The 16,475-nt window shown below is 31.1% G+C and overlaps 1 protein-coding gene across 1 annotated transcript in view; it reads left to right on the forward strand.

Annotated features, from left to right (window-relative positions):
• LOC110092606 overlaps positions 1 to 2,907 on the forward strand; it is an 87,422-nt gene extending 84,515 nt beyond the window's left edge. Inside the window, exons 11-14 of the mRNA XM_028692487.1 lie at positions 1,087 to 1,153; positions 1,518 to 1,589; positions 1,711 to 1,776; positions 2,557 to 2,907. Of these exons, the coding sequence (XP_028548320.1) occupies positions 1,087 to 1,153; positions 1,518 to 1,589; positions 1,711 to 1,776; positions 2,557 to 2,700 (349 nt within the window). The 3' untranslated portion in view covers positions 2,701 to 2,907. The remainder of the gene's footprint in view (positions 1 to 1,086; positions 1,154 to 1,517; positions 1,590 to 1,710; positions 1,777 to 2,556) is intronic.
• The last annotated feature ends 13,568 nt before the right edge of the window (positions 2,908 to 16,475 follow it).

Here is a 16,475-nt window from a genome sequence, read left to right on the forward strand (position 1 = left end):
ACTTCTAAGGGTCATGTTGATGTCCTCCCAGTTCTGTTCAGAAGCCCACATCAGCTTGCAATTTCATCCTGACTAAAAATAGCACTAGTAAATCTGAAGTATAGAAGTTCCTATGGTAGTCCAGAGTTGGATTTGCTACACATCAGGACTATGAAAGAGCATTAGTATTCAAGGACATGCCCTCCCCCCACTGATATTTATCTTTTTGCATCAGAAGTGAGGGCTAAGTTATAATAGTCACCTTCATATTTTCCATGGTTAGCCCTTTCACATGTACTCCATACCTCCATGGTGCAAACGGAGTTATTTACTGGGTGCATATTAATCCTGATGCTTGCTATCATACTTGTTTACTCATGTAACTAATCATGTTCAAAAGCTTTTGTGAAGCTCGGACTTTGGGTGTTTGGCAGCATCTACTTTGTAGGGCTTTATTTTACATGAATTCTTTTAACAGCAAACCAAAACAGCAATATAGTAGTGTTATCTGCAATAGAAGCGATGCTCACAATTTTTTCTGAAGTAGTCATTTTGTTCTTTATGAATGCATCAGGCTTGTTGTGTGATAGAAAATTCCCCCTCAAACTTAAGGGAAAATTCTATACGATGGTGGTGAGACCTGCAATGTTTTATGGTCCCGAATGTTGGCCATTAAAAATGAAGCATAATACTAAGTTAAGTGTTGCAGAGATGAGGATGCTCAGGTGGATGAGTGGCTTGACCCTTAGAGATAGGATACGAAATGAGCATATATGTGAAAAGGTTGGAGTAGCTCCAATGAAAGATACGATTAGAGAGTCGCCTCAGATGGTTTGGTCGCATAAAACTGCGGCCTTCTGATGACCCGGTTAGGAAAGTAGAGGTATTAGATTTGACTTATGTTAAAAAAAGTAGAGGTAGACCTAAAAAGACTTGGTTAAAAAAAATTTGAAATGATCTTTCTTTATTAGATATAAACGAGAGTTTGACTCTTAACATGACACAATAGAGAAAAAGGATCCATGTAGCCGACCCACGTAGTGGGACAAAGGCTTCAGTTTAACAGTAATTATGAGTTTTTCGTTTCATATGTCTTCCCTTTTGCAGGTATACGGTTTTTTCATTTGGATTAATGGTTACTCCATTGTCAGCAATTTGTACGTTGACATTGCAGGTATGGAGTTTACAATATTATTATTACCGTGTGTTTACTTTAAAAGCCTTGGCTGCTGCACATGATAAATTAATTCTGAAGTTTTGAAGCTCAAGGTTATGTCGTTTAATCTGCCTATTTTTAATATGAACAATAAGATAATTACAAATATGTTGGTAATGTTTAGCACGTCAAACTAAGGCTTCGTTTGAGATAGTTTTCTTACTATTTTTTAAAGTAGCTTTTTAGTATAAAAATTTTAATTTTTATACTAAAAAACTGTTTTAAGAAGTAATAAGAAAGTTGTCCTAAACGAAGCCTAAGAGTTGTATTGATCTGGTAATCCGGATTACCATATTCCTTACACAGTTTTACTTGCTTGCAGAAGTTTGTACTGCCAAATATTTTCACATTTTTCTTGATGGTTGTGTTAGGAGTCCTGGCTTTTCTTGCAGAGGTATGCTTGGCTTTACATTGCTCCAATTTGAATATATAGTCATCCCTTTTTTTTTTTTTTTCTTTTGTTGACAGCTCTCAACAATTTAGGCCCTCCATTTGTGTATATTATTTTGTTGCAGATATCCCTAGCTCGTGGACTACAACTTGAGAAGATCTGCAAAGTCACTAATATGATATACCTACAGGTCCGCTTCTCCACCATCTTTCTTAAGATAAAAATGGATATTGGCAAATTATTAGGACGTCTTTTGAGTAGATACTTGAAATTTTTAAGTATTTAGGAAATCCTTAAAATCTGATGAATTTAGGTGCAGTTCTTGGATAATTTGGTATTGAAAGGTTTTAGATAGAGAACAGCACAACATGAGGATTGGGGCAGTTGATTTATGTTTTCCATTCGTAAAAGTTGTTATCCTAAGTTCCTAAAATAGGGGTGTAAGTGATCCAAGCCAGCTCGAGATCGACTCATTTTTTCGCTCGTGAGCTGAGCTTATCGAGCTCACAAGTCGATGAGACTCGGCTCGTGAGCTCGCAAGCCAGCTAGAATAATTATTAATATTTTTAAATAATTTTATTTTATTTATTTAATTTAAATATTTTTAAATCTCGCCTAAATTTTAATATCCCGACGAGGCTTGTGAGCCGGTTCGAGCTCGTTTACAGTGGGATAAGTTCGAGTTTGAGCTCATCTTTTGAGCTCAACCCGAGCTCAAGATCGAGTTCAAGCCGACTATATATCTGATGAGCCAAGCTCGATAAAGTCACTATTCGACTCGACCTGTTTACACCCCTATCTTGAAATACATTATCATCACATCTACCAAAAAGAAACTTTAATTTATGTTTCCAATTTCATAGAAATGCTAAATTAGTTATCACTGCACAACTTGCACCAGGTGAAGTTTACCTATGAAGTTATCTGATAAATCAAAGCTTATAAACAACTAATATGTATTTTTTTCTAGGTGATTCTTTCCCTAGCCTGGAGCGTGTCATACCTGGGAGCTCCAGTTTCTTTTAATAAGCTCATTGGTTGTTTGCTTATTTTGGGATCCATCTGCTGCACATTGTATTTTGGACCTGAAAGGGAACCAAACAATGCTAGCTAAATCAGATTTTTGTTAAGTTGTGAAGAACTAGTATTCTTTGTTGTAATTAATTTTTCCTATCTCCATATATCAGTTTTCATATCATTTTTGCCACAATTTTTTTTTATTGTGGGTCCTATAAACTTTTATTATAAAGCTGTCAATTTGTTGTAAAGAGAGAATAATTTGAAAGAAATTAGACGAGTGCTGAAGTATTGCTTGCCTTTAGATCTGCAATTAGAAACTTGTGCTTCAAGTTATCCTTTTATGTGTAGGCTATGGGTGTAAGTGGGTCAAGCCTGACTTGTGAGCTGACTCGGGCTCGGCATGGTAAATGGCTCATGAGTCTAGCTCGATGAGCTAATGAGCCAAATTTGAGCCAACCTCGACTGGATTCGTTAGCTCACGAGCTAATTTGTTTTAAAAAATATTAATATAAATATACTTAAAATATATTGGGATTTAGAATTTTAAGTATGAAGTTGTTGAAAATATTTGAAAATTATATCTCATTTTTTTATATAAGTTATGCTTTGTTATTTTACTTATAATTTCAAGTATTTTTTTATCATTTTATTATAATAATTGTTTAACTCATAATTATTTTTTTCATAATAAATAAGCAGGTGCCAGGCCGAACCCGTCGAATAAAAAGAAATATTGGTTAGTTGATGACTTTTTTTACTCATTTTTTTAGAAAAATTAGTAACATGTTAATATATCGAAATCAAACTCAGTAGCATGAAGTTGTAAAGCAAATTTCATTTGCATTTCCACCAGATTTCAAACAAATGGAGCCCAACTATTAAAGTCCATTAAATTAAAGAATATCCTTTCTATTAGTCTTTATTATAGTGGAGTTATTGAACAGGTTGTTTTAGGTGCAGGAGATGTAGTATGGCTTGAGATATTAGTGTTTTCTAATGTCAATTGCATGATATGTGATATGAATACATATGTAAAAAAATAAAATGAAATAAAATAAAAGGATTCACATATTACAAGCACCAAATAATTGAATTACATATTTTTTTTTAATCCAGAAATGAGCAATATTAGAACTAGAATATAAATGCTGATGAAAAGGAACAATAAGAGTTTTGAAGCATAAAATTAGCAAGAAATTTGAATTTTATTTTTTATATATTGGTTGTTCGAATCAATAATGCTTAGGATTTGTTTGGGATAGTAGTAGATTATTATTTTTCCTACTTTTATTGATTTTTGTGTTAAAATGTAATTTTTAAGAAAGCTGTCCCAAATGAAACCTTAATAAGTTAATATCAAATAATGGAGATAAAAGTAGAACACATAAAAGAAATTAAAGATGAAATTAGACATGTTTTGCACATTCAATGAGATTATTGGCATGACTTCAATCTCCGTTTACTTTGGGTTAACTTTTAATTAAATGAGTGATTCTTTTGCAATACAAGTGCAACAATAAACTCTAGAAGCTAAAACAAAGGCTTTGTTTGGGACGGCTTTTTTACTGCTTCTTGAAGCAGCTTTTTAATATAAAATTTAAAATTTTTATACTAAAAAACTGCTTTAAGAAGCAGTAAAAAAGCTGTCCCAAACGAAGCAAAAGTCTTCGTTTGAAACAGCTTTTTTATTACTTTTTAAAATAATTTTTTATTATAAAATTCTTAATTCAATAATTTTTTGTGCTAGAAAAATAATTTAGAAAGCAGCAAAAAAAATTGTTACAAATGAAGCCATAGCCTTTATTGACCATTAACCTATAAATTTTCTAAAGATCTCAATGGTATGCTCTTAAACATAGAATTAACAAATAAAATGAACCAAATAAACAACCGAGTTGAAGATACTTTCGATGCAAATAAAACATACAAATTTTCATCATGTTGTGGGTTCCGAAAATTAGCGCCCCAGCCTCTCCATGGCCCTCTCTATTTCGTGTTGGCAAGGAGGATTTTAACAAGTTTCAAGCCAAATTTTCAAAATGTAGATTGAGTTTTATTAAATAAGACATTACCTTGAGATTTCACCCTCATTTTATGAGGACTTTATGATATGTGTTCAGGTTTCCTATAGGCATAAGCCCTTATAGTTAATTACCCCTCTCGATAGTGAGAGAACTTTTGATTAAGGCTAGTCATCAAATAGATACATAGTATCTGACGTATAGTAGCAGTAGGTTTTGTTGTTTAAAATTTAAATTTATATCACCGCGCACTTAAATCGAATGGTGGGAGAATGATGATGAACCCAATCAAGATCATATGGTTCTATCATCTCGGGTTGTCATGGTCTCTAATCTACTTAGTCACAGGAGGTAGTCAACCCAACCTGACCGAAGGATCCTTATCGACAACCTTGGGTTGCTTTGTACAAGGGTACCTTGACTCGCGCAACATCCTCGGACATCGCATGTGTATGCTCGTCACACTCGTCGAGGCCCATGTGATTATTTACTTTTGCATGCATTTATATGGTGATTATTTGCACGTAATACAAGGGTTATATATAACCTAAATATGTGTTCGCATATACACTTATATATTCACCTGCATGCTAACATATTTACAATGTACTTATATAATTAAATGTATGCATAAATGTTAACATTTTGTATTTGCATAATGCTTGATTGTGCTTTCATGATATGTTGATATGCTGTGTAGTAGCTTAATGCATGAACATAGTGTATGATGTATTTACATCTTGCACGATATATTAATATATAGTATAGTGGCATGCTGCAATAAAGTAGTGTATAGTTTTTTTGTATTATATGTATGTATATACATCCATACATTACCTATTTGCATGCATAATATATTTGCATGGCGATTCGGCACTTTCATGTAGTTCATGATGTATTTGCAAGGCAAAGTAGCACACTACTGCTACACAGTATATTTTATATGTTGGATAATATGCTTGTATGAAATGTTTTGTATTTAATAACATATGCATGATGTGAATGCATTAGTGCGTATTTCAATGCATTGGGTTACATCTTGCACGATATATAATTATATGAATGTAACTACTATGATTTGATTGTTAACATACATATTTCTCCTTTTTCATGATTTGAATTTAGTGATAGATTTTGGTGACATATTTGTTTTTTAAGCTCATTATATATGGTTAAATGATTTCAGGCCACGACATTGTGAGACTGGTTAGGATTCTTCAAATTCTATTTATTTTTTAGTTATTTTTTATACTCATGACAGAGTAGTTATGATATAATTGTGTAGATAATTATTGTTCCTACTTTTGATTGATTTTTGTGTTAAAATGTAACTTTATAAAGCAAGAAAGCCGTCCCAAATGAAACCTTTATAAGTTAATATCAAATAATGGAGATAAAAGTAGAACACATAAAAGAAATTAAAGATAAAATTAGACATGTTTCGCTCATTCAATGAGATTATTGGCATGACTTCAATCTCTGTTTACTTTGGGTTAACTTTTAATTAAATGAGTGATTCTTTTGCAATACAAGTGCGACAATAAACTCTAGAAACTAAAATAAAGTCTTCATTTGAACAGCTTTTTTATTGCTTTTAAAATTAATTTTATTATAAAAATCTTAATTCAAAAAAATTTTGTGCTAGAAAAATAATTTAGAAAGCAGCAAAAAAATTGTTACAAATCAAGCCATAGCCTTTATTGACCATTAACATATAAATTTTCTAAAGATCTCAATGGTATGCTCTTAAACATAGAATTAACAAATAAAATGAACCAAATAAACAACCGAGTTGAAGATACTTTCGATGCAAATAAAGCATACAAATTTTCATCATGTTATGGGTTCCGAAAATTAGCGCCCCAGCCTCTCCATGGCCCTCTCTATTTCGTGTTGGTAAGGAGGTTTTTAACAAGTTTAGAGCCAAATTTTCAAAAGGTAGATTGGGTTTTATTAAATAAGACATTACCCTGAGATTTCACCCTCATTTTATGAGGACTTTATGATCTGTGTTCAGGTTTCCTATAGACATAAGCCCCTATAGTTAATTACCCCTCTCGATGGTGAGAGAACTTTTGATTAGGCTAGTCATCAAATAGATACATAGTATCTGACATATAGTAGCAGTAGGTTTTGTTGTTTAAAATTTAAATTTATATCACCGCGCACTTAAATCAGATGGTGGGGGAATGATGTGAACCCAATCAAGATCATATGGTTCTATCATCTCGGGTTATCATGGTCTCTAATCTACTTAGTCACTTGAGGTAGTCAACCCAACCTGATCGAATGATCCTTATCAATAGTCGTGGGTTGCTTTGTTCAAGGGTACCTTGACCCGCGCAGCATCCTCGGACATCACATGTGTATGCTCGTCACACTCGTCGAGGCCCGTGTGAGTATTTACTTTTGCATGCATTTATATGGTGACTATTTGCACGTAATACAAGGGTTATATATAACCTAAATATGTGTTCGCATATATACTTATATATTCACATGCATGCTAACATATTTACATATGTACTTATATAGTTAAATGTATGCATAAATGTTAACATTTTGTATTTGCATAATGCTTGATTGTGCTTTCATGATATGTTGATATGTTGTGTAGTAGCTTAATGCATGAACATAATGTATGATATATTTACATCTTGCACGATATATTGATATATAGTATAATGGCATGCTGCATTAACGTAGTGTATTTTTTTTTTTTATTATATGTATGTATAATACATCCATACATTACCTATTTGCATGCATAATATATTTGCATGGAGATTCGGCACTTTCATGTAGTGCATGATGTATTTACAAGGCAGCGTAGCACACTACTACTACACAGTATATTTTATATGTTGGATAATATGCTTGTATGAAGTGTTTTGTATTTACTAACATATGGAGAATGTGTTTGCATTAATGTGTATTTTAATGCATTGGGTTATTTTTGCAATATTCAAATATGCTTAATTGTGCAAGCGATCATCATTTAGAAGATGCTCGAGTTTCCTTAAGGTACCTGTAAATGTTTTTTAGCTCATTTCATCTTATGTCTTCTTATGTGAATGTTGCAAATCTGGTGGCATTGTTTAGCTCATTTCATCTTCTGTGTGTTATTATTTTCTCTAAATTTTTCTCGTGGGAGTATATCTTTGCCTACAAATGTGTTGTACAATGCATCAAAAGTCTTCCACCTTTCATTTATAAATGAGCTAATATATTCAGCGCAATGACCCGACATCAGCAATTTCCTATTTTTGTTTATTAGTAATCTACAATCTTCACTAGAAACTCTGTGTTTCTACTTGCAGGTGAGACATAGCACAACATTGTGCTATGGGTCGCTTATTGCTTCTTGTCGATGAGTGGTTATATTATATGAACTTTCTTGAACTTGTTTGTAGGTTGTCAGCGGACATCTAGAAATCACCAGTTTAGCGAATGGTTAGACTGTTATGTACATGACAAATCTCCTATAATGGCTCGTAAATGCTTGTATTTGTCATAGGTTTTCTACTTTTGATGGTATGCAGTATGTTATGCTCATTGCAATCTTCTTATTCATATTTATATAAGATATATTAGGCATGTTATTAAGATATTAATTAATAATTGTATAGAATAACTGGATGGCATGCATGTGTATATTCATATATGAATTTACTACATTGATTTGATTTCAATAGTTTTTACTGATATTTTGATTTGATACTTTATCCGATTTTTGTATTGATTGACATTACGGATATGATGTTGTCTTTATAGATATGACACTTGTACTAATTTACTGCTTTACTGGCTTCATATCGTAATACTTTACTGTTTATAGATTATACTACTATTGTATGTGAACTTTACTATTTTTCACATAATTAATAATCGTATGAATGTAACTGCTATGATTTGACTGTTAACATACATATTTCTCCTTTTTCATGCTTTGAATTCAGTTATAGATTTTGGTGACATATTTGTTTTTTAGCTCATTATATATGGTTAAATGATTTCAGGTCACGGTAGTGTGAGACTGGTTAGGATTCTTCAAGTTCTATTTTTTTTTAGTTATTTTTTATACTCATGACAGAGTAGTTATGATATAATTGTGTAGATCCTAAGTAGTGTACATGACTTTTGGGAAATAAATTATAAAATCTATTTTTATTATTTATTACTTATTCATGATATTAGATAGCTCTAGTAGTTTAAGGTACATTATTTTATATACGTAATTCATTGCATAATTGAATCACATGTGATAGCATGAATTGCATGATTATATAATTTTTGATGAGTTTTTATTTGAGTTTGATTATATTTGAGTTTTAAATGTACGAGTTTGATTTATATTGATTTTGCGCCTGAATTTTTAAGGGAAATGTCGGGGATGACATTTTCTTAAGGTGGGTTGATTGTAATAGCCCGTATTTATTTTGATCTAAGTAAATATTATTTATGGACTCAATATAACTTCAAATCACAAATCGTCTTCTCCATAGCATTTTTATTATAGTATTTTATCTACATGAATTTTTTTGTAATTTTTGGGTGCTAGTGAAAATCTTTAAGAAATTGACATCTATCAGTATAAGTGAGAATTTTGTGACCGTCAGTTGTTCACTTTACAAACTAATTTCACCCTTTTTAAATAAAATGACTTGTTTTATTGATTTTTTATGTAATTTTTGTAGCCCAAAAAGAATTTTTATGAATTTTATACTAAAAATTTGATTAAATTAATTATATAATATTAAATTATTATTTTAATTAAAATAATCTAAGTCACTAAGAGTTATTAAAAGTTTTTTAAAATACTTTTCCCTATTGATTTCTGCAATACAGAGCTCTTTAGGAAAATAAAAAATAAAAGAGAAGAGAGTGAAAGGAAAACCTAAGATTTGGAGGTCGCAGAGCATTTTTCGTCAATTGGCCTAGTTGGGAAATTTACTCGCCTCATTGTAAGGAACATTTATCTTATTTTTAATTTCAAAGATTTTATATTTTTGATATTTTTTTAGATCAAATTTGTGTTTATGTTAGTGAAAAACGAGAATAATTTTGTATCTGTAAAACTTTCACCGTGTAACTTATTATATGTTATATATATTGAGATTATAAATATTTTGAGTATTTATTTGAGATTTTTCATCGGATGATTTTGCCTTCTAAAAAATTTTAATTTGACATCTAAAATAGTTATTTAATTCAACTAAAGCTTCAGAATATTATTTTATGCAATATTTAAAATTTTGATAAAATTATGAAAATGTGAATTTTTTTATTATGATTTTTATTGTCTATCATTATGACATTTTGATAATTAAGTTAATTTATATTTTATTTGCTACAATGTATTAGAAAAGAATATGAATATGTTATTAAGCTTATTTTTATATTATTATGATAATAATGGTGTAAAAAATAATTAAATATTGGTTAACCCATTGGTTAGAGACTGATTGGCATGTAAAAGATGGTGGGCTGACGTGATTTCCTTTAAATATAATGGTTTGGTATTATCCTCTAGTAATTGACGTGATAAATTTATTGGGAGTTATAAAGAGATGATTATTATGTCGACGGGCAAAAATTGATAACTTTGTTTATTGAGTCAACAGTTTATTGACATTGATTTAATACTAAAAAATATCATGATATCCAGAATTATTACTTGTTTAGTGTGACTATTGAAATGCATATTCTTGAGGTATTATTCTTATTATTGTACATATTTATTATTACTATATGAATTTACTATTATTTCCTTATTCTACTAATCATGCCACTGGATTATTATTGTTACCGATTTAGATATTAATACTAAGAATTTAATATATAAGATATATAGAGTATGTGATTAAGATATTGATTTATTATTGGTTTAGAATAATTGGATAGTATATGTACATTCCTATATGAATTTACTAAATTGATTTGATTTCAACAATCTTTATTAATGTTTTGATTCAATGCTTTATCTGATTTCTATACTGATTGGTATTATGAATATGATGATTGCTTTATAGATTTTACACTCATACTTGTTTACTACTTTACTGGCTTTTATATCATAGTGCTTTACTATTTATAGCTTATATTACTATCACATGTGAATTTTATTATTTCTACACTAATTCAATAATCACATGAATGTAATTACTATGATTTGATTGTTGACATGCTTTTTGCTCCTTTGTCATACTTTGAATTCATTTATAGGTTTTGGTGACCTATTAGGCTTTTTAACTCATTATATGTGGTTAAATAATTTCATGTCAGGGTAGGGGAGTAGGAGTGTGAGGATAATCAGGATTTTTCATGTTTTATTTCTTTTTATTTTAGCTATTCTTTTATACTCATGATAAAGTAGTTATGATATGATTGTGTAGATACTGAGTAGTGTATGTAACTTTTGAAAAAATGAATTATATACTCTATTTTTGTTGTTTATTACTAATATATGATATTCGATAGTTCTGGTTATTATTTATTAAAAGATAAAGGAATAATTCTTTCAAATTAGATTCTGGGACATCACAATTTGTATTAGAGCATAGTTATCGGAATAATTGATTATTATCAGAGATGTAGGAATTGATTAAGAGTTTGGTATAATTGATAGTTTAGGGTGCATTGTTTTACATACATAACTCATTATAAAAATGAATAAGATATGATAGAATTGACTGCATGACTGTATGATTTTTGATGTGTTTTTATTTGAGTTTGATTAGATTTGAGTTTTAATTGTACGAGTTTGATTTATATTGATTTTGTGCCAAATTTTTATGTGAAATATCGGGGACGATATTTTCTTAAGGTAGGTAGATTGTAACAACCTTTTTTTTTACCAAAGAAAATATTTTTTTATGAAGTCAATAAAACTCTGAATCATAAACTGTCATCACTATAGCATTGTATTAGAGTATTTTACTTACACGAATTCTTTTGTAATTTTTGGATGCTAGTGAAAATCCTTAAGAAATTGACACATGTCGGTACAAGTGAGGATTTTGGAACCGTTAGGTGTCCGTTTTGCAAACTGATTTTGCCAATATTTTATAAATAAAATAATTTGTTTTTAAATAAAATATTTTTTTTATTTATATTTTTCTATAATGTTTTTAGCCCCAAAAGAATTTTTATGAATTTTATAGTTAAAAAAAATGAATAAATTAATTATATAATCTTAAATTATTATTTTAATTAAAATACCTTAAGTCAAGAAGAGTTATTAAAAGCTTTTTAAAATCATTTCTCCTTATTTATTTTGGCAACTAATAGCTCTCCTGAGTCTATGTATCTTTTACTTTCACGTCCAACCACACCCTTGGTCTTGTGACATACCTTAGGTTTAATAGTTCATAGCTGACATACTGGGAGACATTATGTTGTAAAGCATAGTTTCATATAAGGCGGTTAAAGTCCCTCTCCATTGTACATACCAAAGATTCTCTATCATAGTTACATGAGAGAGTAAGACAGGATCGAGCTGTAGTTGATGTTGCATATGACTAGTTTGATAAGAGCACTGAAGCTCTTATGAGGCACCACCAGAGTTCCTCTAACATGTCTAGTGAGATAGAGGATTTATCCTCTTGTGTGAAGAACCTCTAAAAGGACATCAAGGGAGTGATGTGTCGGAAGATTGACATTTGATAGGGGCTAGATCGGCGGGATCACAATTACTAGGAGAGAGTAGCAACTCAATTAGATGTAGAATTAGGAAATTTTGGACACTTAGGATGCACTAACCCAAGATATAGAAGAATTAGGCACTAGTAAGACTGTGCATCAGGAGTTGATTGAGATCATCGCGTAGTTGAGGGATCTACAGAATCGTCTCCTCTAAAAATATTTCTCCCTTTTCTTTATGTGATGTACTTAGCTACCTCCGTTCTTGATTAAATTTTATTTGGGATGCTCTTCATGATGATATATATTTATTTTTAATGAATTTTTTCTTCATTCTTCTCTCCCTTTATTGCATTTTAGTGGTATTAGTAATTTTACATGAGATTTTAATTTTTTATTTAGGGATCTCAGCATGATGATGACCTAAATAAATATTTAAAATACCTCCTATCTTTGAGAAAACTTATGAGTGTCAATTAGAGTTCCTCCGAGCTTTATAAGTTCACTAACTAGCAGCACTTTAACGCCTCAGATTTTCTGCAACTGCATTCTTCTCGATTATGTCCTCTTCTTTCTATGGTTTTTAGGTTCTACTTAATGTTCGTCTTCTTTTTGCATTTTGACACTTCACTATCTTATGTAGGTCTCTGGAGGAGCAAAATGCCAGCCAACTAGCTACTACATGAGACTTCAACTCAGGTACATTTTATGTTAGTTGGCACTATATTTTTTTTACTTTTCTTTCTTTAATTTTACCAGTACTATTATTTTCATAGGATTCATGTGGATGAGGTTACTAGTTATGTAGCATTATATGGGACTTCAGCTCATGTACACATTCTCTCTCTTTTATAGCTTTATTATTTTCTTCCTTTCTTCGTGTTTCTTTATCTATATCATATTGTTCTATACAAGTTTTAGGAGGAGCGGGACACCAGTCAGTCAGCGACTACATGAGACCTCAATTCTGATACACCCTTTTAATAGCTCTCATAATTATCTCTCTTTCTTCTTATTGATTTATCGATACCCTTGTTGCTCTGCACAGGTTCCAGAAGGAACAAGACATTGGCTGGTTAGCTACTTTGGGGGACCTACATTCAGATACACCTTTTTATTACTTTACATACACCTGTATAGTTCATTTTCTTTCTTTTTGTTGATGTTTTTGTTCCTTTGTGCATGTCCCAGAAGTGTATAATACCAAGTTTTTGGAAATAGTAAAGAAAGGTTGTCTACTTCCTCTGCATGCATAAATCTAAGAGATGGACCTCAATTCTTTATGAAGGATAATGTATTCTTTTTTTAGATAGTGCAAGCTTGTAAAAGAATGGAAATTATAAATTTATATAAAAATTTTGAATTAATAAAATAAAATAATGTTATAATTTCAACTATTCATGAGTTCTTTTACTGCTCTTGCGACTCCTATGATTATGGTATCATGACTTTAGACACTTGTTAGAGTCAGCAATTATACTCTCTTTACAAATTTAGCTTGAGTTCTGAGGCTTTAGTTAATTTTTTCTTGTGTTATGTGTGACGGACATTGGTGAAGGATTACCTAAATTCTTTAATGACTTGCCAGGAGATTTGAATACCTTCTGCAATTTGCATCTTACTTTGGTGGGCTTGACGAAGGAGTATATACTGGTGATCTAAACCCTTTAGATTTATATTAGGTTTGTGGTGAGAGATCATCAGTCCAAAGCTTTGTTCATAGCAGATTTAATGATGACAAAAATCCTCTTGGTTCAACCTTAAGCTTTATGTGAACTCCAGGATAATTTCTTCAGTCCTTTTCTTCATGATTTGGCGGACTTGTTGAAAAAAATTCCTTCAATCATTGCTTTCTGCTTTATGGATTTATTAAATAATTTATAGATTTTGGGTTCAATTTGTAGTTCTAAATATAGGTAATGCTCTGACCATTAATCATTCAAGAAGAGTCTAATCTAGTTTACTTGAAATTATTAGATTATATGAGTTGGGATTTTATAGCTCTTGTTATCCGACTATTGGGGGTTCCCCAACTATGACATTTATTTCAGCATATTGAGTAAAAGGAGTTGTTAGGGACTCATCCATATTTTGGCTTGTTGAGTCTGACCTTATAATACTCGCGCTCAGGCTTTAGACTTGAGCTATGGAGAAATATGCTCCCCAAGCTTGATTTGTTGAAGTTTGCAAATTTAAAATCCTTTTTTGTGGTTTAGGATCTTAGAGTTTACACTCATTTAGTAATTATTTTGATTAAGAATTATTCCTTTTAGTGTAACCTCAATTCCTTGATCAATGAGGATAATTTTTTGGACAACGACTACTAGAACTTGTCGTATCATATGAGCCTTATGCTTCTAACAGTCCTTACTATCAAGTTGATGAAATGTGGGTCCCTTTACTATGACTTTCTTACGACTTATTGAGTAGATGGAACTACCAGCCATTCATTTATATTTGGGCTTGTTGAATATGGCCTTATACACCTATTTGAACCTTAGCTTTGATTTGTATAAGAACTTATACTTATTTGGCTTGATTTGCTAGAGTGTGTAGTCATAAAAATCATCTTTCATGACTCTCAGAGTTTTGGTATGTTGAAGAAGGCAATGTCTTGAATTTTGAAGAATTTATGCATATACAAATCACAAAGAATATTATCATATTCCCTTATTTGAAAAGATAATTGTATTTTATAATTTTAAATATTTATTTGGAGATATCGGTGAGATGCATGATATCACCCAAATAAATATTTAAAATATCCCATGTCTTGTGGGGGAGGGTCATGAAAATTTTGTATTTTAGCTACTACAGAGAACTTTAAGTATATAATTTCCTTGGTTGAACTTCATGTGTGATATTTCTTCATATATCGACCATTAATCGGTCGAATGAGCATTTGACTATTGAGATTGATTAGTTAATAAGCTCTTCCCTAGTACACCTTGATAATGCTAGGACCTTCCTTGTTAGACTCAAATTTGCCTATAATTTTTTGATATTAGAAGATTGGTCTTCTCAATACCAATACTAATTCTCCTTCTTGAAATGCTTATTGACGCATCATCTGATCTAAGGATTTGGCCATCGTTGCTCTATGGATCTCTAAATTTTATTAAGCTTGTAGTATGATTTCATATAGTGCATCAAGATTTTTCATTCTAAGGCAAGAATTTTATTCCTAAGTGATATCATACTGGATGGCTACCCGAAGTGAAGGTAATTCAATCTCTAGTAGCAACACTGTCTCAACCCCAATCGTCAATACGTAAGGAGTGGCCTTGGATGACATCTTATAAGTAGTACAATATGCCCATAATACTTCTACCATCTTATCATGTCATTTTTTTTTATTCTTAGTAAAGATTTTCAGTAATATTACTAATATTCTGTTAAAGGACTCTATTAGGTCATTTATTCTTGGGTTGTATATAGATGAATATCGCCAATCAATTTTGTGCTTATCCATAAATTTATAAGTCTTAGTATTTGTGAATAATGTACTACTGTATGATATTATACAGTATGGTACACCAAATTTATAAATAATATTATGGGTAAAGAAGTTGATCACTTACTTAGAGGTGTCTTCCTTAAATGGGGCCATCTCTACTCACTTAGAAAAGTAGTCAATCGCTACTAATATGAAGAGGTGTATAACATATGACGGTGGATCAATCGAGCTGATTATATCAGTGCTCCAACATTCAAACAGTCAGGGTGCCACTATAGGGTGAAACGAGTTTGGTAGTTGATGTATAAAATATTTGACACTCATGACATCTCTTAGCATTATCAATGCAATCCTTCACCAGTTGTAAGTAGTAACCCATTCTCTTGATCTTGACCATCATTTTAGTACCTGATTGGTGTGCGCCATAAAGTCCTTCATGAACCTCTAGTACCACCTTATCAACTTTTTTGGTCCATAAATAGTTTAGCTACATTTGGTCAAAAGCTCTTCGATACCTTTTGTTATTGACAAACATGTATTACAACACTCTTTTCCATATTTACACAATTAACGATTTGTTTGCTGGTAGTTTCCTTCCTATGAAATAGTCAATGAATGACTATCTCCAATCAACTTATTCTTTAACATCTAGGCATTACCACCATGATTCTAAGGCTACACTAGATTTGAGCCTTATTCTAATTACTTTCTATTCTTTTGGCTAGTTTTTTAGAGTGATTTGTTGAGGAT

This window comes from Dendrobium catenatum, unplaced genomic scaffold, assembly GCF_001605985.2.
Source record: "Dendrobium catenatum unplaced genomic scaffold, ASM160598v2 original_scaffold_211366, whole genome shotgun sequence".
NCBI classification, from domain to species: domain Eukaryota; kingdom Viridiplantae; phylum Streptophyta; class Magnoliopsida; order Asparagales; family Orchidaceae; genus Dendrobium; species Dendrobium catenatum.